The 26,416-nt window shown below is 49.0% G+C and overlaps 3 protein-coding genes and 1 pseudogene across 3 annotated transcripts; 2 read left to right on the top strand and 2 right to left on the bottom strand.

Annotated features, from left to right (window-relative positions):
• The first annotated feature begins 7,113 nt into the window (after nucleotides 1–7,113).
• Nucleotides 7,114–7,487, top strand: LOC124093108 (small ribosomal subunit protein uS8-like; annotated as a pseudogene).
• Nucleotides 7,488–10,486: 2,999 nt separating this feature from the next.
• Nucleotides 10,487–17,301, bottom strand: Cdca5 (cell division cycle associated 5). The gene is made up of 6 exons (XM_046445293.2): nucleotides 17,134–17,301; nucleotides 16,834–16,928; nucleotides 16,690–16,755; nucleotides 16,572–16,607; nucleotides 12,204–12,623; nucleotides 10,487–12,014 (listed from the first exon to the last, which is right to left on the bottom strand). The coding sequence occupies exons 1-6, from the start codon at nucleotides 17,177–17,179 to the stop codon at nucleotides 11,934–11,936; spliced, it is 744 nt and encodes a 247-aa protein (XP_046301249.1). The 5' UTR covers nucleotides 17,180–17,301; the 3' UTR covers nucleotides 10,487–11,933.
• Nucleotides 17,302–17,397: 96 nt separating this feature from the next.
• On the top strand, nucleotides 17,398–21,406 carry Zfpl1 (zinc finger protein like 1). The gene is made up of 8 exons (XM_046445292.2): nucleotides 17,398–17,583; nucleotides 17,874–17,983; nucleotides 18,293–18,404; nucleotides 19,521–19,714; nucleotides 19,826–19,898; nucleotides 19,973–20,119; nucleotides 20,352–20,469; nucleotides 20,947–21,406. The coding sequence occupies exons 2-8, from the start codon at nucleotides 17,882–17,884 to the stop codon at nucleotides 21,131–21,133; spliced, it is 933 nt and encodes a 310-aa protein (XP_046301248.1). The 5' UTR covers nucleotides 17,398–17,583; nucleotides 17,874–17,881; the 3' UTR covers nucleotides 21,134–21,406.
• Nucleotides 21,407–21,424: 18 nt separating this feature from the next.
• On the bottom strand, nucleotides 21,425–22,005 carry Tmem262 (transmembrane protein 262). The gene is made up of 3 exons (XM_046445294.2): nucleotides 21,832–22,005; nucleotides 21,643–21,742; nucleotides 21,425–21,536 (listed from the first exon to the last, which is right to left on the bottom strand). The coding sequence occupies exons 1-3, from the start codon at nucleotides 22,003–22,005 to the stop codon at nucleotides 21,460–21,462; spliced, it is 351 nt and encodes a 116-aa protein (XP_046301250.1). The 3' UTR covers nucleotides 21,425–21,459.
• Nucleotides 22,006–26,416: the final 4,411 nt, after the last annotated feature.

Genomic DNA, 26,416 nt, shown 5'->3' with positions numbered 1-26,416 from the left:
CACCCTTGGGTTCAATCCCCAATACCAAAAACCAACAAAAAACCCATCATGGTTTCTGCCTGGCTGTCCCTTGGATCCTTTGCCAGCTGTTATGAGCACATTCAAGCAGCCCTGTGGACAGGCCACATGGTGAGGGGCCATCTGGGAAGTGTGTCCTCCTGGGCCAGCCAAGCCTTCAGAAGACTGCAGCCTTGTTGACATCTCAATTGCAACCTTGCAAGAGACCCTGAGCTTGGACCACCCAATGAAGCCACTTCAACATTGCTTACTCATGGAAACTGTGAGAGATGGTAAATGCTCATCAGTTTAAGCTGCTAGGTTTTGGAATGGTTGATTCACAGAGATGACCAATACGAATTACCTCATGTAGGTTGAAAGCCCCCAAATTTATCCCCAGTATGAATCTATCCTCTGAATTCCTGTATTGTTTCCAGCTGCTGCTTGCACGCACACTTGGGTGTTCAAGAGGCACTCCTACAGAACACACCCAAAACTTGGCTCCTCATCTTTCTCTGCAGGCCTCCTCCTCCCACTCTGAGGCTCCACTTTAATTAACAGCAACTCCATCTTCTAGTCACTTGTGCACAAAATCAGGGAGTTATCTTTTTATTCCTGTTCCTCTCATATTCTACTTCCAGCCTATCAGTACAAATCCCGAATCCATCCTGGTCCAAGACTCTGTCATCTTTCCCTGGATTGTGGCAATAGCCTCTCACCTGCTTCCCTCTGATTTCTTTATTGTCCCTGGTCCCAGTCCATTTTCTGTCACTATAATAAAACACAGTGGACTCAGTGATTTACAAAGGAGTTTATTTGGCTCCCAGTTCTGGAGGCTGGGGTGCAACCCCAGGCCACGGCACCTGGTGAGGGTCCTCCTGGTGGCAAAGCCCTTCTGGATGAGCAGGCATGGGCAAGGGGACAAAGCACAGGGGCACACTTAATGTTTTAACAACACACTCTCAAGATTATAAGTCCACTCATGACAGTGGAGTCCTGGGGACCTACACACCTCCTGTAGGACCCGCCTCCCAACACTGCCATGCTGGGAATTAAGGTCCCAACACATGAAACTCTGGGGGGACATGTCTAGACCACAGCACCCATTCAGTCCATTCTCCACACAGCAGACAGTGACCTTCAAAACAGTCACTGCTGGCTCACAGCCCTCCAAGGCCATGTGACTCTGTGACTAGGTCACTCCAGTGGCCCTAGAGCCCTTCATGTCTACAACCTCATCCCTTTTTCCTCCCCACATTCATTCTGTGCTTCCACTATCCCTGATCCTGCCAGGCACCTCCTCACTCAGCACTCTCAATCTGGCCACCTATTCAAGGAAATTGCAGCACCATTTGGTGGGGCAGGAAGCCTGTGGGGAGCACAGGAACGAGAACTTGCCTCCACTGCAAAGTAACAGACACTCGCTGAGCGCTAGCACCATGCCACACCACGCTCAAAACTCCACCAGGCAAGTGGGTCACCAGCCGTTTTGCTTGGGAATAATTCCTAGGAGCTTAAGTCGAGCCAAGTCAGAGGTCAGAGGAGCCAAAAGCTGAACTTGTATCCTCTTGGCTGGTATCTCCTTGCAGTGTGCCCTAAGCAGAGATTATCTATGCCCTCTCCAGGTCACGCCAGAGACTAACTGAAAGGATTCTACTCGACTGGGCTTTTATCATTGGTTAGGGCTGAGGCTCTGTAAAGTTAGAGGTTGAGATACCCAGGGGCTGGGGAGACGACTCAGTGGCAGAGCACATGCAGGAGGCCCTGGTTCCCAGCATTGAAAACAACAAACAAACAGCATATAAATTCCCTATAGGACTGGGGCTGTAGCTCCGTGGTACAGCCATCTCGCCTAGTGTACTGAGGCCCTGGGTTCAATCCCCAGAACAGAAGAAGAAAAAAGACCTATAGAATATTCTTCAATTTTTTTAAATAAATATTTTTTAGTTGTAGATGGATGCAATACCTTTATTTTGTGTGTTTTTAAAATTTTTTTTGTAGTTGTAGATGAACAGAATGCCTTTATTTTATTTGTTTATTTTTATGTGATGCTGAAGATCGAACCCAGGGCCTCACACATGCCAGGCAGGCGCTCTACTGCTGAGCCACAGCCCCAGCCCCAGTATTCTTCACTTTTATATCAAGTTAGCAATCTTATTTCAGGATTCCTTCTTTTCATTGTTCTTGACTATATGTCAATTTTCTGTATCCTTTTTTAAACTGGCTTTGCCATCTCCCTGTTTCTGTTGTTAAATAGTTAAAAGGAAAAAAATTAAAAGCACACACCAAAAACCTGAAGTCGCTTCATTGCCTAGTTGTATAAGGATTACTCTTTCTTTCCTTCTTTTTTAAAAAATTTTTTCAGTTGTTGATGGACCTTTATTTTATTCATTTATTTATATGTGGTGCTGAGTCTTGAACCCAGTGCCTCACGCATGTGAAGCAAGCACTCTACCACTGAGCCACAACCCCAGCCTTTTCCTTCATTTCTTTCTGCCCCTATACAGGGATTTAGCCCAGGGATAATTTACCACTTGACCATATCTCCAGTTCTTTTAATTTTTTATTTAGACTCGAGATCTCACAAAGAGCTCCAGGCTGGCCAGGTGCGGTGGAGCACACCTTAATCCCAGTGGCTCTGGAGGCTAAGGGCAGCAGGATCATGAGTTCAAAGCCAGCCTCAGAAATTTAGCAAAACCCTAAGCAACTCAGTGAGACCCTGTCTCTAAATAAAAATCCCAAAAGGGTTGGGGATGTGTCTCAATGGTTAAGCACCCCTGGGTTTAATCCCTGGTACCAAAAAAAAAAAAAAAAAGAGCTCCAGGCTGGCCTCAAACTTGTGATCCTCCTGCCTTGGCCACTCAAATCGTGGGGATTATAGGCGTGTGCTACCACACCTAGCTAAGAGTTGTTTCTAAATTTCTTGAAAATTAAGCCTTACCTATACCTATCCACATATATATTCATATTCTCCTCTTACCTAAGAATCATGCGACACTAGAGAGGATTTCCTAGAGCTGAACACCTGCAGAGGGCAGCAGTGCGAATGGGCACAAGTTCTTAAGCTCTGAGAGCCAAAATCCAGATGCGTCTCCAGTCCTGAAAGGTGCTGGGCCCTTGGGGAGTTCCCTCTGCCTCTCTTCTTCCTATTCCATGTCTACCAAGGGGAGATGGCTGATCCAAGGTCACAAGATGTGTATTGGCTCTTTCTACCACTTCCTCAAATCTTTCTGCACTTTGGAGTTAAAGCAGGTGCCTGGATCTCCCTGGGGAGGAAATGCAGTCCCTCTTCCTGTCCCACCCCAATGCTCACCACAGGAACATCACCTCTGAGTCTAAGGGCAGGGCCATGTATGTAGGGGGCAGATCAGGGAACAAGAGGTTGAGGAAGTCAGGGGGTGGTCCAGACACTGGCTCACTTCAGAGCTGGGGGCTGCTTGCCCCCCACCCAAGTCCCAGGCCCTTGGACACATGGTGGCGTTATTTCAGCTGGGAAGTTTATTGCTGAGATCTAAAGAGTTGCTGGATGATTAAGTGGCTTCTGATAAAGTGCCCAGCCTTTGGCATCAGGCCTTGCTAGCTCTGATTCTGGTTCCTCTGTGGGGAGGTTGGATGGCGGGACCAGCAGCACTGCCTTCAGGGAGAGGGGAGGCTGTAGAAAAAGGGGTGTGGTGGGGAGGGCTCAGCCATCCACCAGTGCGTGCAGGGCAGGGCTTCCTCCTGGATTACCTCTGCTTCCTCCTCCCAGGCCCGTTTCCTTCTGCAGGGTCTGGTACAACACAGTAGGCTGGAACACAGGGGTGCAGGGCCTCAGGTGGGTACTGAGCAGCGGGAGCTGGGCTGGGAGGCAAGGAGGAGGCAAGACAAAGGGGTCTGGGCTGGGGGTCTCACCAGGTTTTGCAGCTTCTCCCCCAAGATCAGGTTGTCCGCTTGGGTAGTGATGAGTGCCTCCCGAAGCCTAGGGTTGAAAGAGGGAGCCCTCTCAGCCCCAGGCTGTTGTCCCAGGAGCACCCCGCCCCAGCCTCCTATATCAGCTCTGTGACCAGTATCTCCTAAGCCCTGTCTTTTCAGCACAACTGTTGGGAAAAGACAGGTTCTTCCCAGGCAAATCTGCAGGGCCCCAGAGGGACAGATTTTGCTTTTCCCCTACTTTAGCAAGAGAAGGACAAGCTGCTTCATCACATGGGCTGGGCTGCAAATTCTCTGAAATCCCGTTGGAAGGGGATGAGGGGCAGAAGGCGGCCCCCTCTGTGGGCTGTGACAGGATCCGGTGTGATTCCAGGCCAGTGAGAGGGTCGATCTGGAATCAGCCCTGCCCAAGCACCTCAGGTCAGCTGTGAATGGCAGCTTCATCACACAGATCCCGTGGGTGGCCGTGGGGGAGAGCTATAACACCCCACTGCTGCCCTAGGCCCTCTGCCACCAGGTAGGGCCATGACCCTGGCATTACCACAAAGGGGCATATAGCCACGGGATCAGGATCACGCAGAACAAGCTCCAGAGCCCAATATTCAGAGAACAGTCCCCTCCCTGACAGACAGCCCACCTCAGTTCTTGGACAATTAAAGGTGGAGACTGGTTGCTGATGGGTGCGGACAGCTATTCATGAAACACATGCGGGCATAACCCATCAGGCACTGAGCAGCCCACCTTTAACCTTTTTTGGAGAAGAACCTTCTATAGAATCTCTTTGATGTTCCCGATACACTTTATAAAGCAGGCGTGGCCCCATTTTGTCTAGAAGCTCGATCCATCTGATCAGCTTCTGAAATTGCTTTCTGTGTTTTTTTCGCCATTTTATTTCTATGAGTTTTTATTTCTCAGCCAGCCCATTCCACCGAGGGGAACCCCATGTCCACTGCCTGCAAGGACGTGGGCAGGAAATGGGAAGCTGCCAGACTGCCCTCCAGCCATGTTGCATGGACACAGTAGACTGAAAGGGAAGAGCTGTGGCCAAATGTGGCCCCCACTCGTGAAGCAGGTCCTGCTCTCGTAGGACACTGTGGCAAGGAGGTGAGGGCCTGCTGGCAAGGTGATGCGGTAGGAGCCAGAGTGGGAGGAGGGGAGAAGAAATGGAGGGGAGCAGGAGGGAAAGGAAGCAGGGCAAGTGACGACCCCAGCCTCTGCCAGCAGCCATGGCCCTGGCCTGAGGACCAGGCCTGGCCTTGTGGGGCTGCGCGGCCGGCTCACCTCCTGCAATCATTCTGCAGATTCCTCATCTCCTTTGAGGTCTGCTGGGGGCCCCAGTCTTCCTGATCGAGGAACAGATTCTCCTGGATCTCCGAGTCCCTGGGGCAGGTGGGCAGTGAGAGTAGGACCAGAGGATCTGGAGGCTGGGCAGGGCGCAGAGTAGGAGTGCCCAGCCGCAGCCCAGGCTCCTTGAATCCTATCTGTGCAGCCCAGGGCTGAGTCCTACCCAGGTCTGGATGTTCCTGTGGGGAGGAAGCACCCTTTGCCTCCCACTTGATTCTGTCTGTGTGTGTGTGTCTGTCTGTCTCTCTCTCTCTCTCTCTCTCACACACACACACACACACACACACACACACACTGGCCTTACGATTCAGAGTCTTCCGATGCATTCAAGAGTGTAAACAGGAACGTGAAGGCAGGTTCTGGCTTCAGGTCTAGCTTTGGCTCTGAAACAGGTGGCTTTGCAGAGAAAGTATTGTGGTGACTCTAGTGTCTTGAGCTGCTCGCGCAATCTGGGTCCTCCCGCACTCTGCTGCCTCTGCCATCGCCCTGCTTTGCAGGGGCTCGTGCTGGGCATCCCCAGCCCAAGGAGGCAGAGTGGTGAGGGAGGTATGGATGAGAGCTGTCCGGGAGGTTCTCCCGTCGCTAGGCCCAGACTCCCCAGCTGAGGCCACAGGAAGAGGTCAGGTCTTCACCCAGGCCCAGAAAGAACCTCTCCAGCCCTCCTGCCTCCCCTCTGCCTTGGGAGGCCCAGTGTTTGCTGTCACCTCCATGTTTGGCTCCCCGGAGACCTGAGGTATAGACTTTTGCTCCTCACCAGCCTGCACCACTGGATTCAAGACCTCCTTGGAGGGAGTTCCTCGCCTGCCCCTGAGAGACTGAGGGAGATACAGCCTGGTTGGTGACCCATAACCACCATGCCACCTGCCTGCCTTCTCAGCCTGGAAGCCTCCATTGTCCAGCAATCTAGAGCCATCGGAGTTATCAGATTTAGATCTGGCTGGGCGCGGTGGCACAAGTCTGAATCCCAGTGGCTTGGGAGGCTGAGGCAGGAGGATCTTGAGTTCAAAGCCAGCCTCAACAAATGAGAAGCACTAAGCAACTCAGCAAGACCCTGTCTCTAAATAAAATACAAAAAAGGGCTCGGGATGTGGCTCAGTGTGATTAAGTGTTCCTGAGTTCAATCCCTGGTACCAAAAAGAAAAAAGAAAAAAAGATTTAGATCTGTCAGACTCAGCAAATACAACAATACAACATAGCATGCCTAATTAGAGTTTTATATTTAAAAAATGCGTGCTTTGTGTATGTGTGTATGTGTGGCACTAGGGATTTAACCCAGGACTTTGCACATGGGTAGGCAAGTACTCTCCCACTGAGTTTGACTCCCAACCCAAGGCCCTTGTTTTCTACCTAATTTTCTACTTCAAAAAAGCTTCTATTCAGGGGCTGGGGCTGAGCGGTGAAGTACTCGTCTAGCAAGGCCCTGGGTTCAATCCTCAGCACCACATATAAATAAAATAAAGGTATTGTGTCAACTACAACTAAAAAATATTTTTTAAAAAAAGCTTCTATTCAGACCAACCATGGACCTTACTTCCTGACACCATCCCAAACTTATCCCTGAGACCATGTTCTTGGCCATGGTCACTCCCACCCCACTGTCCTCTCTACTCTGCCAATGTGAGTGCTGCCCAGTTTCTCCGCTGAGCAAATGCCCCTCCCCAGCACCCAAGGAGGGGTCCATGGTGATTGATGCCATGGCTGAGGCTGAGGACATTTCCATCTCCAGAGGCCGTGTGAGACCTTCTAACAAGAGAACTAGAAAAGCAGTTCTGTCTCAGGTCACAAGTCTGAAGCTGCCTATAATTTAATGCTTGTCTCTCCTGTTCTCCTTCCACCTTCCTTCCATGCCACCATAATGATGCCATGAATGTCCTGGCTGATGCTCTCCAGAGCATCAACAGAAACAGAGGCAGATACCAGGCTCTCATCAGATTGTGCTCCAAAGCCATTGTTTCTTAGCTGTGATGATAAAGCACGGGACATTGGCAAGTTTGAGATCATTGATGATCACAGAGCTGGGAAATTGTGACCCTCACAGGCAGGTTAAACAAGCATGAAGGGATTAGTCCCAGAGTTGATGTACAACTCAAGGATCTAGGAAGATGGTAGGATCATCTACCCCCATTCCATCCCAAGAGTTTGGTTTCATGAGACTGATGATCTCAGCTGGATTCACAGACCACAAGGAAGCAAGATAAAAACACATGAGAGAGAAAATCCTAGGACCCTTTTTCTAAGAACCTAATGCATCTATCACACATGCAAGTAATATAAAACAATACTATATAAGAATATTACTAAGTATATATATTATTTCTATATAATGTGTCTAAATAAAATGCCTTGATGGAAAAAATAGTCGTAAGTCAATAGAAAAGATTGCCACCATTTTTCACCCTCAATTTTTCAGAACCCTGTATACCTGTTGGCTATGTGACTAAGGACAAGTTGATTTGAGGATAGTGGTGACCTCAGATGTAGGCCATCTTTACCCTGAACTCTGCCTGGGCCTGAGGGACTTGTGGGCTTCTATACAGTGTGCTGTATGTTGTGTGAAGCCTTCCTTTCTTCCTTCCTGTGCTGGGGATTGAACCCAGGGCTTTGTGCACGTGAGGCGAGCACTTTACCAACTGAGCCATGTCCCCAGGCCCCGTATATGTGTGGAGCCTTCCTAGGCAGTCACATTCCTGTGCACACAGTGTACACAGATCCCTGCAGAGGGCCTTGTCACCCATCACTCCAGGGACTTGCCAAGCTTCAGGGTGGCCACTCAAAAGCATGCCATCTCTGTCATCAGGTTTGATCTGTCTCAAGGGACCCTGGCTGAGTATAACAAGATCCACTGGCAATTTCTCGCCTCTGATAGTTTTGCTTTAGAAACTAGGCTTAACAAAACAACTTCAAAGAAAACAAAAACAGTCCCTGGGGAGGTCGTGGTAGCTGATTTATACAATGCAGAAAAACTGAAGTAGCCTGAAGGGCCAAAATATAAGAAAAAGTAAGTGACAACCTGTTAACATGATAGGATTCGGCTCACTCATGTGTTCATCATCCAGGGGAAAAACTGGTTGGCCGGCCACTGTCTGTGGCATGGGCCTCGGGCCAGGTCCTGAACACACAGAACAACTGCGTTGTCTGAAGTTCCGGGGAACAGACACCCCAGGTACGCAGATGCCTACAGTGCAGACAGAAGGGAGATGTGCCACACAGGTCTGTGCAGAAAGCCCTGGCTGCAGAGGATCCATGATCCACTTCAGAGCTCCAGAAAGACTGCACGGAAGGGGCTGCCTGCTCCCAAAGGGCTGGAAGATGCAGAAGGCGGAGAGTGTAGGCAAAGGCAGGAAGGCTCGGAGGGCGCGGTGTGGACAGGTGCGGACACTCCCACTGGTGTGAGCAGGTGCAGGGCTATGGCAGGGCCTGGGCTGTGGTCCCTGGTGAAGAGAATGCAGGGAGATCTTCGTGTTTGTCTGGGTTGTTTGGGTCATAGTTTGGAGAGTGGGTGAAAGGAGTAGACTTCAGGACAGGAAGCCGAGAGCCTCGGGGGTAAAGGCGAGGGGAGCTGCACTTGCTGTGACAACAGTTATGTGTCTCAACTGTGAGTACTGTGGAAGATGTGTGTGGGACCACAGAAGCCGCCCCTTGACAACAGGCACCTGTCGGGTACTAGTGACCCCATGTAGAGTGGTCAGTGAAATATAGGATATCCATTAAAATTTAAATCTGGGATAAAGGACATTAATTTTTATTTTGTATGCATGTCCCAAATATTTCATAAAACATACTTGTATTATAAAATAATGTATATACTTTTGGATAACAAATTATCTTTTTTTTTTTTTTTAAATATTTATTTATTTATTTTTCGGTGGACACAACATCTTTGTTTGTATGTGGTGCTGAGGATCGAACCCGGGCTGCACGCATGCCAGGCGAGCGCGCTACCACTTGAGCCACATCCCCAGCCCCCAAATTATCTTAAAACAAGAAAAAACACAAGATTCAAAGAAGCTAAGTAAGCCAGGTGCAGCGGTACACACCTATAATCCCAGCACCTCCAGAGGCTAAGGCAGGAGGATCACAAGTCTGAGGCCAGCCTCAGAAACTTAGTGAGACCCTATCTTGAAATAAAAACTAAAAAGGGCTAAGGATATGGCTCAGTGGTAAAGCACCCCTGGGTTCAGTATCTGGCACCAGAAAGAAAAGAAATAGTCTAAAGAGGTTAAGTGACTTGCCTACAACCTCAGAAGTCAAAGGTGGGGTCAGATTGATCAGCAGTGATGGCTGTTAAGAGAGAGACTGCCATCTTGTCACACAGTGGGAGCACAGGGGAGGAAGTCGACCTGGTATAGACCAGATGCTGGGAGGACCAGTAAAGTGGGAGGAAGCAGATCCCTCAAGGGGCTCAGCCTCAGGAAGGGGCAATGGCAGCAGCTGAGATGCTGGTCAAGATTGCTGGATGGCAGGCTGGGGTTGTGGCTCAGTGGTAGAGCATTTGCTTAGCATGTGCGAGACCCTGGGTTTGACTCTCAGCACCACATAAAAATAAATAAAGATACAGTGCCCAACTACAACTAAAAAAAAAAAAAAATGTATATTTAAAGAAATAAAAAAGGTGGCATCTTTTACAATAAAACTAGAATAAACTGGTTAGAACTTGGAGGAAAGGGAACTGAGGTCTCAGAAAGCTGGCCTTCACCTGTCTCCCATGGGTGGGGGGAGTGGCTCTGGGGAGAATTTTACCACCTTGACTTCTTCAGGACCAGAAGACAAGAACATGGGGATGAGAGGGAAATGAGGCTGGGAGGTGCCACCTGTGTCACCACTCCTATGCCTTACCACAGTGCAACTGGGAGGATTCCTAGGAATTAGCATCTTTGACCCGTTCTCCAGGCGCTCCTGCATCACCCACTGCCGAGCAGAGTCCAGGCCAGGCCACCGTGTGAAGGGCACAGGCTCCTTCAAAGGAAAGGGAACGAGGCTGGACTCAGGAGGATTTGTTCCCAGGCACCTCGCCCAGACCTCATTTCTTTCCTCCTGAGACAGGGATGGGTAACTGGACAGAAGAAACGCACCAGGACGTGGGGGCAGGGATCTACCACAGGGCCATTGAAGAGAGGCCGGGCTGGCAGCCTGTTACAGAGGGACAACACTTGTGACATGGCCCGGACTTGGCATCCTGGGTCTTATATCCTGGGCTCTGCGTCTGACCCAATAAAAGCAGTCTGAACAGGCAAACTCTTTAATTACGTCTTTATTTCAAAACAGACTCCCAGTTTTTCTTTACACTGCATACAGCTCCCCAGGGACAGAGAAAGGCTTGCTGGGACAAGATCAACTCAACATCATGAGGCTCCTCCTGATTCTTCCCAAAGGCTCTGCCCTGCTGGCCAGCTGAGGAGAGTTCTACAGGCGTGGTCCAGTCAGATACCTGGGTTGGCCCCAGCAAGAGGGCCTGTTTGCAGCCTCCACAGAGCACAAGGTGCTGGACAGACAGCCTAGGTCTCCCAGGGCCTTCCTTCATGCCCACCAGGCCCACCCTGTTCCGTCCAGTCCCCTGCCAAGTGCTCCTCTTCCTGGTGGTCCACCAGCCTCTCCACAGCCTGTCAGCTTCTACTTCCATGAGCTTGTCAACAACAAAAGTGCAACAGGCAAAGGGCTCAGTGCGCCTCTCAGTGGGCAGGGCGGTCTCTGAAACCACACTTTCCGCCAGCATGGAAAAGGGAATGGCGGGGAAAGTTCCCAAGTCAGTGAGTTGCATCCACCCTGGCAGTGTTCTCAGGTGAGGGCTTAAGGAGACTAAAAGTGAAACTTGCCACCAACCCCAGCAGTGTTCTGGCACACAAGAAAAGCTTCCTAAAACTTTATAAATCCCACTGCAAAATGCTAGTGGGACTGGGACCTTGTGGGTGAGAAAAGGGGTCGCCTGACCCCTGTTGCAGGCTACCTGTTCAGAGATGATAAGCCCCAGGTACCAGGGCATTAGAGTCCAAGGCCCTGGCAGCCACATCCTGAAATGCACTCTGCCATAAGCAGCAGCACCCCCTCAGCCTGCCATTCATCAAACACCTCGATGGCACGACAGCTCACCCGGCTCTGGCACCTTAAACATTTATGGTCTGAGACTCAACTAAGGCTCCCCACTCCTCCAAAACTTGTCACCATAGGTTGAATGTCCAGCTTCTTCCTCAAGGGTAGAAGTGTCCTCCAACCCATGAATTCTCCCCTGAACTATCTATGGAATCAAACAAGAAACCCACGGAATTCAAAGCCTCTTTACATACATGCGCCTATGGCTGTGAACCAAGCCATCAACAGAGGACAACTCCAGAGGGACAGCTTAAGGCTGGCCACCCTCTGCAGGTCCTGATTAGAGCAACCACAGTTCCCAGCAAGAGTAGATATAGGCTCTAACCCCCAGTACTTGGGAAGATAGGAAGGAGAGAGTGACTAGTTGGGACGAATGAGTGGCCAGGCCAGGCCCATTTCCTGAACCCGAAGCTGCCTAGTGGGGCTGCCCAGTGGGGCTGCCCAAGCCTTCAGGAGTAGCCAGGCCTCATGTGCAGCAATAGCACCTGCATGGGTAACAAAGCCAGCAGAGGGGACCCCCAGTGTCTTTGCCATCAAGAGGGGCTATGTACAGGGAGAGGAGGGGAGAGACTAGCCAGGAGCACCCCCACTTCATATCATTCAATCAGGAGGTCAAACTGCTCAGCAGCTTCAAACTCAGCATTCATGGCCGCGGCCCACTCATCCAGTTCCGATTTCTAGGGAAGAGAAATGGGGGCAGGTAAGTGGCAAGGTGGCTATGTTAGCTGCAGCACATCACCCACACCTTGCAGGTGCTACCTTCCCCCAAGAGTCAGTTGCACCCTGGCCCTGCATGTCTCCTGTGTGTAGAGCCTCCAGTGTGCATGGCCAGCCAGAGGACAGAAAAGGCCCCACCTCTCACTCACCAGGATCTCAGGCACCTTTTTCTTCTTCCGTTTCTCTTTCAGGATTGGGGGAGAGATTCCAGGGAGCGTTGTATCTGGGGCACAGAGCTTTGCAGGGACCTCAGTTAAATTTGAACACACCACAGGTGAGACTTTGGATAAGTCTTCAGGGCCCCCAAAGCCAAAGTAGGACCGTTGGCCTGGGGTGGAGGTGGAGGCAGAGCCGAGGATCTCCAGCCGGCTGTAGGATCGCCTGACTTTCTTAGACATGTCCAAGTCTCTGGCATCCAGTTCTCCTTCCTTGAAGTTGGACTCACCATTCAGGATACATGACATAGGAGTGGTGGTGGGTGTGACAGGGATACTAGGAGTCTTGAATAGTTCCTCTTTAGTGGGCTGCCTGTTAGGAGGGTTGTTTTCTTTCTCCAAGAAAAAAGCAATCTGTACCAGAACAGGAGAGAACACATTTCTGGACCACTTACTTCCAGGCCCAAGGAGACTCTGGCTGGAAAGGACAGATAATTCTTCTTCTTCTTCTTTTTTTTAGATGAACACAATATCTTTATTTTACTTATTTATTTTTATGTGGTGCTGAGGATCGAACCCAGTGCCTCACATGTGCTAGGCAAGTGCTCTATCACTGAGCCACAACCCCAGCCCAGAACTGATACTTTTAAAAAGAAACTAGTCAGTGCTTCTGAGGAGCCTGCTTTTCTGCCTCAGGAATACTTGCCGCATCTGCTATTGCTGTTGCTGTTTCAAAGTGTGCCTGGCATCCAGCCACCTCTCACTAAATCACCCAAGCTTCCATCTAGACGAGCTCAATGAACTCCTAATCCTTGCCTGTCTCCAGCCTTGACTTTTATGATCCATTTGCCACACAGCTGCTTAAGTTTTTCCTAAAATGTCCATTTGTTCACCTATCCTGAGCCAGGCACTGTTCTAGGCACTGGGAATACATCAGGGAATGAATTAAAACTCTACTGCTACAGTGCTTCTATTCTAAAACATAACAGGAACCCATGTGTTAAGTGAGGGTGTTAACACTACAGAAAATCAAAGCCCACAAAAACCAACTGGATAGAGTTCTGGGAGTAGGCTGGAATCATAGGCCTCACTGAGGAGACATGTGAAACATAACTCGATAATGGTAAGGGAGTGGGTCATATGGACATCTAAAGGAAGTGTTCTCAGCAGCAGGAATAGAGATGTAAACATCCTGAGGCAAGAGTGTGCCAGTCAGAATGAAAAAACAAGGAGGCCAGTGTGGCTGCAGTGACCTGAGGGGAGAGGAGCTGAAGATGAGGTTTGAGAGGTAACAGGGGTGGGGGTGTTTCACTGGGTCCTCCCTAAGCCACTGGAGAGCTTCTGCAGAGACCAACAGAGCCACGGCAAAGGCAGCAGACATGTATTTTAGAGGTTCATACATTGGCTCCTCATTATTCCATTCAGCTCCAATGCTTCCTCAGGGAGGCTGTCCCTCACCATCAAATCTGCATCAGCCCATCTCGCTTCTGCTAGCTATTCTGCCACAATGACCTCTTTTATTTCCTGTGTAGCAACACTGCTACCTGATGTTGGCTTGGTTCATGGTTGACTCAATCACCCAATCAGAATGGAAGTTACCTGAGAGCAGGGGTCTTTAGTCTTACTGGCTGACTTGCCTATGCCTGGCACTTCCAGCAGAGCCCTGCATTTTGTAGGTGCTCATAAGGATGAATTCATGCCCATGAACTTCACACTAAATTTCCTGAAGGCCAAGACAAGGGTGGACGCAGAACAAATTTAATGACTCTTGTGATCGAAAGCCAAGGAAGTAGATCAGGAAACTTTTCCTCACTTCAAGCTTTGGGGAACCTGTATGATAGGTCTTAGTAAAAGGGATGATGAACAGAATTGGGATTACTCTTGACTACTTCTTCCTCATTTCCTATGGCCAGTTGACCAGATTCCAGCAACTTTATCCTGCTCAGTGTTTCATGAATCTATCAGTCAACAAATAAAAACAAGTGGCTAGGACTGGGGTTGTGGCTCAGAGGTAAAGTGTTCTCCTAGCATGCATGAGGCACCACATAAATGTAATGTAAAGATATTGTGTCCACCTAAAATTTAAGAATATTAAAAAAAAAAAAGAAGAAGAAGTGGCTACCACTGAGGTCCCTGCTCTCAGATGTCTATGTTCATAGAGGGAGAGAAAGACATCAAACATGCAAGTAAGTACACTCATGCTGTTAAGGCCTGAGGAGAATTACACATAAAAAGTGACAGTGACCGGGTAAGGATGTCAAGGAAGGTCTATGGGAGGAGATCTCCTTTGAGTCCAGTGCTGCGTGCCGGGTCAGTCATGCGTAAAATGGGGAAAGGAAGGTGCCACTCTGCCAATACCTTAGGCCCTTACCATCTTATATAAGGATTCCTGAGCTTCATGTCCTCACACCTGGTGTGGAGGCCCCAGCACAGTCATTCTCCTCATGACCCCAGAGAGATCTTTATGTAATACTCAAGCTTGACTCAGTCACTACCTACCTTAAAACTTTTCAAAGGTCAGCTGGAGGTAGCTCAGTGGTAGAGTACCTACTTGGCACGCACAAGGCTCTGGGTTTGATCTCCAGCACCATCCACAACAACAATAACAACAAAACACTTCCAAAGGCTGCCCACAGACCAAGGATGAAGCCCAAGCCCTGGAATTTGCTCTTCATGTCTCATTAGGATCTGCCCTGGCTTAGCAAGCTCTCTCCCCTACCCTGACTAAGTCTGTTGCAGACACAAATTATCATTCCTCACACCTCATAAGTTTTCTTTGGACTCTAGATCTCTGCAAACATGGCTTATTTTGCCCAGAATACCCCTACTTTTAATTTGGTTTAAGCCATAAAGAAGAATAAAATTATGGCATTTGCTGGTAAATGGGTGGAACTGGAGAACATCATGCTAAGTAAAATAAGCCAGACCCAGAAAATCAAGGGCAGAATGTTTTCTCTCATATGTGGAAGCCAGACCAAACTAAGGGAAAAAAAGAACAAAAAAATTAGAAGGGGAGGAGAATCCCATGAAAACAGAAGAGAGATCAGTAGAATAGAGGAAGGGGATTGAGGGAAAGACAGAAAAAGGGAAGAACAGTGGGAATATTTTGATCAAACATTCCTATGTACATGAATATACCACAGTGAATTTCATCTTTATGTATATCCATGATGCACTAATTAAGAAAAAATATAGGGGCTGCAGTTGTGGCTTAGTGGTAGAGAACTTGCCTAGCATGTGTGAAGCACTGGGTTCGATTCTCAGCACCACAGATAAAGAAATGAATAAAATAAAGGTCCACCAACATCTAAAAAATATTTTTTAAAAAAAGAAAAAAATATATAAAACCAGAAGATCAATGGAGTAGAGGAAAAGGAAAAGAAAGGGGAAGAAAGGAGGGAAAGTGCTGAGGACTGAATTGGAGTAAATTATGTTTCACACTGTAAAATTATGTCAAAGTTGACCCCAATATTATATCTATTAATAAGCTAATAAAAAAAAAAAAATCCTAGCCAAGTGTGGATGGCACATGCTTGTAATTCCAGCGGTTCAGGAGGCTAAGGCAGGAGGATGGGAAGTTCAAAGCCAGCCTCAGCAAAAGCAAGGTGCTAAGCAACTCAGTGAGACCCTGTCCCTAAATAAAATAGAAAATAGGGCTGAGGATGTAGCTCAATAGTCGAGTGCCCCTGAGTTCAATCCTTGGTACCCCCCCCACAAAATTTTCTAAATATTTGTAAAAACACCCCTGAGCCACTGGGTTGGGTACCATCATAGCACCTGGTTTTCTTTTTGCAGCTCTGGACAAATAATATTGTAATCACTTGGTCATTTGTCTTTCTCCCCATCTGTAAATCCCACAAACTCTTCAAAGAATAAAATTAACATTTCTAACTGACTATATCTTCAGATTTCCTCTTTGTGTGTGTGTGTATGTGCTAGGGATTGAACCCAGGGCCTTGTGCTTTAGTGTCAAGCACTCTACCAACTGACCTATACCCCCAGTCAGATTTCCTCTTAATGAAATATTCTCTGTAACAAGTTCTGTTAAAACTGTAAAAGCACCCTAATATAACTCATAACAACCACATATAAAAACTGAGAATAAAACGGATAGACAGTGGATAGGACACAGCTCAGCATTTTAAGGAAAATGGTAGAAAATACACAGGTCATAAAGAGCTAAAAATGAAAAAAGTCTGCAGGGAGTAATCAAGATTTGCAATGCACGATGTTGTCCAAAAGTAAATTGTTCCAGAATACTGCAAAAAAGCTCCCTAAGTAGATGTGAGAAGACAGTATGCTGCTCCCCAGCTCTATAGTGACCTGGATCCCACTCAACTAAGCCGTTGGAAATGAACTCACCCTAGAGCTCCTGCGAGGCGACTGGACAGCTGGGATCTGTGGGGAACAACACCAACTGATCAAATAGCCAGCTCCCAGTTTTGGCCCCCCACTCACCACCCCGTCTCTTAACCCTCACCTCCACAGCATGAGCCACGATCTTCTTCAAAACGATGGGCTTTCTGACTGGAGCCACATGGGGTTCCTGGAAAAGAGGAGTGATCATGAGCTCTACATTAGTGCTAGGGCCTCTTGGGCAGTAACTGAGAAACCCAGGGCTCACCTTCCCACTGAGTTCAGGAAGGAAGTTCGGAAGATCCGAGCCTGATTTCCGCTGGGACCGCCGCAGAGACGTAGCAGAAGATGGGGTCCTGGGCCCTATAGAGAAAAATGAAGAGAGGCTGAGCAGGACTCCAGGCCCTAGAGTCCAGAGACCGAGACTAGTGTGGGTCGGAGAAGGTTCCCAAACAAACCCTCTGGAGGCGCCTTCCTGAGAGAAAAAAGCGTTCTTTGGCTCGGTGGGGAAGGGCCTGCGATCCCAAACGGCTCAGCCCCACCTCTCCCGCGTTCCCTCTGTGCTCACCCGAGCGCCGAGCGGCCCCTCCGGACCGCGTTCGCCTCTCAGTCATATCTAGTCTGGGCCTCGACCTCCTCTGCCGCCGCAGCCCGAGGCTCGTGCCAACAGGGAAGGCCGTCTGCAGCTGCAAGTGGCAGTGTTCGAATTACCCGCCCGGTCAGAGAGGAAGCGGAAATGACGTAAGGCGTGAGGGCCGCTACGCTTGGATTTTGCCCTCTTCGCCCGCCTTCCTGTCAAGCCTCTGCAGGGGTGTGGCCGGTGGCGCGGTGTCGTCATTAGTGCGCGCCGCACCCGGAAGAGACGTGGCAGCGGAGGGATAATCGGAGCTGCCGGAGCTGAAGCGGGCAGAGCGGGAGCTACGAAGAGCGTAATCCCTGTCCTTCCGCGCCTCGAATCACCGCTCGCGCACGTCGGGACCGGTGCCGCGGCGGATCAGTAACTTCGAGAGTGGGGGGGGTCTGTAAAGAAAGGGGCGGGGCTAGCAAGGGGTGGGGCCCAGACCGGGCTTTGGGGGCGGGGCCAGGGGTATCAGTGGGTAGCTGACTGAGAGGCCTGACTGGGGTCGGGATACCGAAAGAATGAGGGGTCGCGGTACGGGGGATTTATGCAGGGGGCGTGACCCGACACCAGCAAGACCGGGATTTTGGGTTTGCGTGGATGTGAGAGGTGTCGGCGAAGTTAAGTGGAAACGGACGGGGCTGGTGAGACCCAAGTGGCAGCTTGGTAGGACCTGGCTTCTTCCCCAGGGTCGGTCATGGGACTTTGCAAGTGCCCCAAGAGGAAGGTGACCAACCTGTTCTGCTTTGAACACCGAGTCAACGTCTGCGAGCACTGCCTGGTAGCCAATCACTCCAAGGTGGGGCATTCAGAGGATCGCCTGAGCAGGGGACTGGGTGGTTGGCGATATTGCCTTCCTCCAAACCCTTGAGGGGCACCACTCTAGACTGTAAGCTCCATAAGGGCAAGGACTGGGTTTATTTTGCTCACTGCCATAGCCCCAGCCCCAAGAGAGTCAGGCACATAGTATGTGCTTAATAAATGTTTACTGGTGGAACAAACAAAAGGATATGTGTCTGTGGTGAGAGAAAAGAGGGAGTTGGACTTTGGAGTGGTTGGTCTTGGAGCCTAGGCTCCAACTGTGACTTCTCTTTCCCACTCCATCCAGTGCATCGTCCAGTCCTACCTGCAGTGGCTCCAAGATAGTGACTACAACCCCAATTGCCGCCTGTGCAGCACACCTCTGGCCAGCCGAGAGACAACCCGCCTTGTTTGCTATGGTGAGGCCTGGTCATCCTGGAGGGATCAGGGTAGCCCCAAAGCCATCTTGGTGATTGGTTTCCAAGCCCTCCTCCAGAAGCAGCATAATACATTCCCCAGGCCTGGGAGGCCAGAGCCCTAGATTCCTGCCCTGTTAGGTTAATTCCCTGCTATGTAAGCTCAAGCAGGTCATTTTCCCTTTCTAGGCCCCTATGTCTTTTCCTAAAAATTAAAGCTCCTACTTCCTGCCCTGCCAGTCTTGGAGAGTTGAGCAAGAGCCTGTCAAACTTATGATGACGGCAGTTGCCAGCCACACCAGCATGGGACTTTCAGATATTTAGGATCTATTATTCATCCCAGTACCAAACAGGAAGAGTTTCCTACAGTAAAGTTAGCTAGAGGGAACCATCAGTCATATGTGTTATGACTTTGGTCTGGTGTAAGAACGTCAGCTTCAATTTTTGAAGGAGCTGATGCAAAAGAGACAGCTCTATGTGTTTTTCAATGTGAGAGTGTGTGTAACTTGCATGACTTCATGTGTCTCTACATGGGATGTTCATTAGTACATTAGTGGATGGTCACAGGTGTGTTGTGGACATACAAGGAGAAAACATTGATCAGGATCCTTGAGTGTTAGCAGCCATGTGAGCATATACAATGAGTTCATGGGAGCTAGTGTGGATATAAGGAATGGCACTTGTTTTGGGGTTACATATTCATAAGCACAGGAATATTTGTGTCCATAGATGTGTACATGCATCCTTGTGCCTATGTGTATATCTAGGAATCCGTTTGGAAACTATTCTTGATTCACTGTTAGCTCAAGGAGAATGATGAGTACAGGCCCAGAAAGGACTCCCTAAAAGATATTGGTGGCATTTTCTTCCCGCCCACCCTACCTCTTTGTGTGCTAGGCAGTTTTGTAGCATCTGCCTCGACTTTAGTGGGTGGTATCCAAGAAGGCCGAAGTCTTAGGCAACACTGATGAAATGGACCTGGAGTGAGGAGGGAAGAGCGAGGCCCTGGGCCTACATGTGTATGTCCCTTAATCCTGGCAGTGGGACGGGGGCTATTGCTGGGCTAAGAACCCACAGAGTCTTCTTCCTGTGTCTCTCCCTTATTTCATGGGCCCTCAGATCTCTTCCACTGGGCCTGCCTCAATGAACGTGCAGCCCAGCTACCCCGAAATACAGCACCTGCTGGCTATCAGTGCCCCAGCTGCAATGGTCCCATCTTCCCTCCAAGCAACCTGGCTGGCCCTGTGGCCTCTGCACTGAGAGAGAAGCTAGCCACAGTCAACTGGGCCCGGTCAGGACTGGGCCTCCCTCTGGTGAGAGTCCCTTTGTCTGACCATCTGTTTGCCCCAAGCCTTACCTTCCTCGCCAGATGGGTGGGTGGGGACAACACTGGTCAGGCTAGTGACCCAAATTCCTTCCTCCAGATTGATGAGGTGATAAGCCCAGAGCCTGAGCCCCTCAATTCCTCCGACTTCTCTGATTGGTCCAGCTTTAATGGTAAGTGGTGGCCTTTACCTGCTTTCTGGGACCTTGCCTTTCTGCATTGCTCATGGCTCTCTCCATACCCACAGCCACCAGTACCCCCGGACAGGAGGACATAGACAGTGCTTCTGCTGCCCCAGCCTTCTACAGCCAGGCTCCCCGACCCCCTGCCTCTCCCAGCCGACCCGAGCAGCACACGGTCATCCACATGGGCAATACTGAGCCCTTGACTCATGGTGAGCCATGGGATTGTCCCAGCCAGAGAAGGACAGAAAGGGCATGGGTGGTGTGGGTGGAGGCAGCTTGGGGATCCAGAGCCTCCCCCAAAGTGGCACTTCCACACCCTAAGCACAGACATGGCCTCCCCTCAGTTCCAAGATACTCTATCAGGCTGGGGAGGTTAGGATACCCCCCTGCACAGGGCCAGTTTCTCTGAGCCTGTTGATGCTGGTGGCTTCATCCCTGCAGCCCCAAGGAAGGTGTATGACACGCGGGATGATGACCGACTACCTGGCCTCCATGGGGATTGTGATGATGACAAGTACCGCCGCCGGCCAGCCCTGGGCTGGCTGGCCCAGTTGCTCAGGTATATGGGGTCAGTCAGGGCAGGATGGCAGGAAGGGGAGGAGAGGAAATAAGCCAAGAGAGGATGAGATCTGATGACAGCAGGGCTGGTTCTGGGTGTGGTGGCATCCAGTGCAGGGTCTGTGCAGAGGCCTCGGCTGGGCAGTAGCTACCTTGGAGTGCTCTCTCTGTGGCTGTTCTTACCTCCTGTAGGAGGTCTGGACTTGGGCTCTCTGTGGCCCCTTCCTGCTCCAACAGCACCCAATCTTTGTAACTCTCCCCCATGCCTGACATATCCCAGTTTCCAAAACACAGTCTCAGCTAGAACATGTGCCTCAGCTGCTGTGAGCTGCACAATGACTCCACCTGGTGGCAGTTACAGGGGTGATCATTCCTGTGGCGCAGATGAGGAAACTGAGGCTCAAGGATGGTGACTAAGGCTCTTCTCTGTGCCCCAGGGACCAAGGGCCTAACCTGACTCTGCCCTCATTCCCCCCAGGAGCCGGGCTGGGTCTCGAAAGCGGCCGCTGACCCTGCTCCAGCGGGCGGGGCTGCTGCTACTGTTGGGCCTTCTGGGTTTCCTGGCCCTCCTCGCCCTCATGTCTCGCCTGGGCCGGGCTGCTGCTGACAGCGATCCCAATCTCGACCCACTCATGAACCCTCATATCCGTGTGGGTCCCTCCTGAGCCCTTGCTTGTGGCTGGGCCAGCCTAGGACCAGGGATCCTAAGGAGGGAAGGCAGGGAGGCTAGGAGTCTCTTTTCCACTCCTCTCCTTCAAGCCTGAGACACTAAGATTCCTGACCCAAGGCCAAGGCCACCAGAGTGGCTACAGGCTGGGTCAGGAGTCATGTAGGTCAAGCATTTATCTTAACCTACTTCCCCCTGGGTCTCCAGCCTCCCACCCTCCTCCCTTGAAGGAGCTGACAGGTGCAAATAAATAACAGACTTTATTAAAACACCCAAAGCAGCCTTTTCCTTCTCCCTTCTCATCCCCGTCCCTAGTCCCAGGCCTCAGTGGTTCTCTTCCCGGTATTGGATGGCCAGAAACTCCAGGGACAGGCGGTTGAAGAACATGGCTTCATTGAGCACTGGGCAGAAGAGAGAGACCCCATCAGCCCAACACCCCTGCCCTCTCCTGTTACATCCTAGGGTTCCAAAGCTCCCCCTCCTCTCATCACACCTCCTCCCACTCACTCAGGATGGTCAGGGCAAAGCACCGCAGGAACTTGTCACCTGTCATCTCCGCGTAGAGTGACCCCATGGCAGCCCAGCAGATGCTGATCACCTGGGAGAACTGTAGGCCCATCCAGTGGGAGAGCGGTCCCCTTACACAACAGCGGGTTTCCATCAGCCCCTCAGCCCTGAGCCCCTGCCCAGGCCTACCATCAGGACAGTCGTGTAGTGGAAGCTCATGTGGTCATAGTGGTGGGTGATGCAGAAGTTATGCACATCATTGGCAAAAACGGCCAGGTGTATGAAGAAGAGCAGCAGCGCGGTCATGGTAAGCATCATGCCTGGTGGAAAGAAGAACACAGATATGCGGTCACGCCACCGCATCCTGTCCGCAGTGTAGACTCAAGTCAGATGTGAGAGCTTGAGCAGACCAGCACTGCCCAGAAGAGCAGCAGAACCCTGAGGACCTAGTGCTCTCTATCTGGAATAGCAGTGGGATTCCAGAACTAGGAGGACACTGGGGGGGACAAAATTCTGGAACGCAGGCTGATTCCAGCAAATACAAGAGTGTTTCATGGATGGCTGGGGTTGCTCTGAGGTGGGGAGGCATGGGCAAGAGATGCAGAGCAGTGGGGCCCTTGTGCTGGTAAAGGGACAGCACCTGCCACGGTTCCACCCCAACTCCACTGTGTGCATCTCCACAGATGCAGGTAGCGCGTGTGCGTTCTGCAGACGAATGACCAGGCACAGCAGAGTTAAAGGGCATGCCCCAGGTCTGTGGCAAGTTTTAGGCAAATGAGATTAGGACCCAGATGTGTAGCTGGAAGCATCCTTGGTGAGGGGACCTAGGCTGGATTGCAGGTTCTAGGTATTTGCCCCACTTCCTGTTGGGGTGGAAGAGAAGGGACAAAACATCCTCCATTGCTGTCCAGGATAGCTCAGAGCAGCTGGCTCTTCCACTTTTTCTCATGTTCCTGCAGGACCAACGCTGACCAGCTTTCCCCTCCATATTTGGATGCTCAGCATCTCCCTCATTTCCAGAGTCCCACAGAGCGCTGGGGCTGGCGGCATCAGGCCTTTTTTTATTCTCAAGTCTGAGTCAGGGATTGTTTTCCTCAAACTTGCATAGCCATTGAGCCACACTGAGTCTGTTCTGGAACTCAGATCCCATCCTCCTTGAGACAGAGCAGGGAGGGGCAGACGCAAGCCCAGAAAAAACAATTTCCTTCACGCAGGTGAGAGGTGAGAATTCCACTGCTGTCAACAAAACAAACCAGAAAAGCTGTGAAAAATGGTATGGAGGGATATAAAAGCTCCCAGGGTTTGAAGTAGGAGAGGGAGTAACTCATGTCCACCATGCCAGCCTGCTGTCTCCTGCCCAGCTGCCTGCCCAGAAAGTTAAGTTCTAGATCAGACCAAGACCTGAAGTCTCCCACCTCCACGCAGTAGGATTGGAACCTACAGCCGTCATCCATGCTTGCTCCCTCCTCCCCATCTGCCGTCAATCACAGCAGTTCCTCAGACCCCTGACCTAACCATGTGGCTATGTCATTTTTTTTTTTTTTTTTTGCAATGCTGGGGACCAAATCCAGGACCTTGAGCATGTTAAGCCAAGTGCTGAACTGAGCCACACCCCAGTCTGCTAGAGTTTGAATATATGGTTTGACCCCTGAATTCATGCCAGAGTTTAATCCCCTAAATCTCATATTAATGGTATTAAGAGGGCAGCAGCTTTAGCAGGCTTTGGTGTTCAGAGGAGAGGCTTTGGGGGAAGCAACTAGATTATGTCATTAGGGTAGAACCCCTTTGATTGAATCCTGGTGGTTTTATATCAAGAAAAGAGACCACACAGATAAACACGTGATGTGGTTCAGTCTGCAGGAAGGAGGCTTGCCAGAAGCACTGTCATGTTCGGACTTCCAGCATCCAAAATAAATCTCTTTTTACAAAGTAGCCTGCTTCAGGCATTTCATTCTAGTAACAAATTTAAAGCACATCAAAAGGGTGATGTCCCGGTGCACATCCGTGGTCCCATTGTTCAGATAGGTATTTGCACCCAAATTCTCATTTGAGTATAAGTGAACTTCAATACATTTAAATTCCTAACTCAATGCTATTTTAGATGGAGCCCAAGCAATATATTAATATATATTCTAAAATATTTTAGTTGTAGAGAGAAACAATATATTTTATGTGTTTTTATGTGGTGGTGAGGATTGAACCCATTGCCTCACCTGTGCTAGGCAAACACTCTTCCACTGAGCTACAACCCCAGCCCATGACTATGTTCTTATAGAAGATTAGCATATCTACAGGCATAAAGTGGATGTTAGCAGTTTCCCTCCTGTACCCTGATCCTATAGAAGTGACCTCTTTGCCAGTTTGAAAAGTCAGCATCTTTTGGAACTTCATATATCTAAATATACACATATATACATTATTATTTTCTGGTATCAGGTATTGAACCTGGCTCGGGGCCACTTAACCACTGAGCCACATCCCCAGCCCTTTTTAGTTTTTATTTTGAGACAGAGTCTTGCTAAATTGCTTAGTGCCTCACTGAGTTGCTGAGGCTGGCTTTGAACTTGCCATCCTCCTGACTCAGCCTTCCAGGTCACTGGGTTACAGGTGTGTGCCACCATGCCCAGCTATACATGCGTAATTTAAAAAAAAAAATCAACATTCTTCCAACTACTTAAAAGGCTGAGGCAGGAGGATCACTTCAACATGAGTTCAAGAAAAGCCTGGGCATCATGGTGAGACCCTTTCATAAGACAAATAAACTATTCATGAGAAAATCATACCATATGTACTATCAAAACAAAATCTTCAAAGAGATAAAAACATGACATCTAAACATAAAATTAATATGTAAAAAAGATTTATTAACTCATCAACGAAGGGAGTCCCCTTAGTAAGATGGTAAATCACCTTGATGATCTGGATATAGACAGGCAGTTAAGGAAGAATATTAAAATATGATTACTGGAGGCAGGTCCAATGGTGCACACCTGTAATCCCTGAAATTTGGGAGGCTGAGGCAGGCAGATCATAAGTTCCAAGGCCAGAGTCAGCAACTTAGACTATCTCAAAAAGAAATGGGATGGGGCCAGGCACAGTGGCACATGCCTGTAATCCCAGTGGCTCAGGCGGCTGAAGCAGGAGGATCATGAGTTCAAAGCCAGCCTCAGCAAAAGCGAGGTGCTAAGCAACTCAGTGAGACCCTGTCTCTAAATAAAATACAAATAGGGCTGAGGATGTGGCTCAGTGGCCGAGTCTCCTGAGTTCAATCCCTGGTACCAAAAATAAAATAAAATATGATACTGAGTTAGATACAAAACTGGTTCATGTCCTAAAGGACAATAAAAATTATTACCTTTTAGACTTATTTTTCTACTAGATATAAATGTTTTCCCTCTCTCCTGGGCAATGCCTATTTGTCCCTTGAGAGTCTGAACTCCATAGTAAATACCAAAATCAAACAACTATATATTCCTACAAGTAATTGCATAATCCTCAGATGGGCTTGTGAAATAGTGCCCCACTATAACATCGAAATTAAATGCTGTACCCTTGGTCTGCCAATTTGACAACATTCTGCCACTTTTTTAAAAAGTTTATAGACTTCTTGGAGTGGACCTAAATTTGTGGTGGAGGGTTGCTGGGACAAAGCTAAATCTTTATACTCTTTATTTTTTTATTTTTATTTTTTAAAGAGAGATATAGAACTTTTTAATATTTAATTTTTAGTTTTCGGCAGGCACAACATCTTTATGTGGTGCTGAGGATCGAACTCAGCGCCCCGCGCTACCGCTTGAGCCACATCCCCAGCCCTTTATACTCTTTATTGATAAGATTATAGATTATAGCTTCAAAGGCTGAAATCTAATGTTTTTATTTATTTTTTCATTAAAAAAATTAGGTACCAGGAATTGAACTCAGGGGTGTTTTACCACTGAGCCACATCCCCATCGCTTTTTTATTTTGAGACAGGGTCTTGCTAAGTTGCTTAGGGTCTTGCTAAATTGCTTCAGCTGGCCTCAAACTTGCAATCCTCTTGCCTCAGCCTCTGAGTCACGGGGATTACAAGTATGTGCCACCACTCCCAGCTCCAATACACCTGGCTTAATATGTTTTTTAAAACAGTCTCTGAGCATCCCCTTGGTTCAGAGGTTGACAAATGTCTTTTTCTGTCAAAGACCAGATAGTAGATGCTTTTGGTTTTGTAGACTATAAGGTTTCTGGGGCAAGTGTTTGAGTCTGCTATTGTAACTCAAAAGAAGTCATAGACAATATATAAACAAATGAATATGGCTGTATTCCAGTAAAACTGTACTTTGGACACTGAAGTATGAATTTTGTGTAATTTTCAAAAGTCATGAAATGTTATTTTTCAACCATTTAAAAATGTACGGTTGGGGTTGTGGCTCAGTGGCAGAGCGCTTGCTTAGCATGTGTGAGGCACTGGGTTTGATTCTCAGCACCACATATAAATAAATTAATAAAATAAAGGTTCATCAACATCTAAAAAATATATATTTTAAAAAAATGTAAAAATAAAACAGGCAGGCTTGTGGCATATGCTTGTAATGGAAGCAACAGGCTGAGGCAGGAGGATCACAGGTTCATATCCAGTCTCAGCAATTAGCAAGGGCCCAAGCAACTTGGCAAGACCTTGTCTTAAACTGTCTTAAAAATTAATTAATTAAAAGGGCTGGGAATGTGGCTCAGTGGTTTAGAGCCCCTGGATTCAATCCCCCAGTACCAAAAAAAAAAAAAAAAAAGTAAAAACATT

Source organism: Marmota monax, unplaced genomic scaffold (assembly GCF_021218885.2).
Source record: "Marmota monax isolate L192 unplaced genomic scaffold, Marmota_monax_Labrador192_F-V1.1 WCK01_AAM20220418_F8-fsc00038, whole genome shotgun sequence".
Taxonomy (NCBI): domain Eukaryota; kingdom Metazoa; phylum Chordata; class Mammalia; order Rodentia; family Sciuridae; genus Marmota; species Marmota monax.
This window is presented reverse-complemented; position numbering and strand designations above follow the sequence as displayed.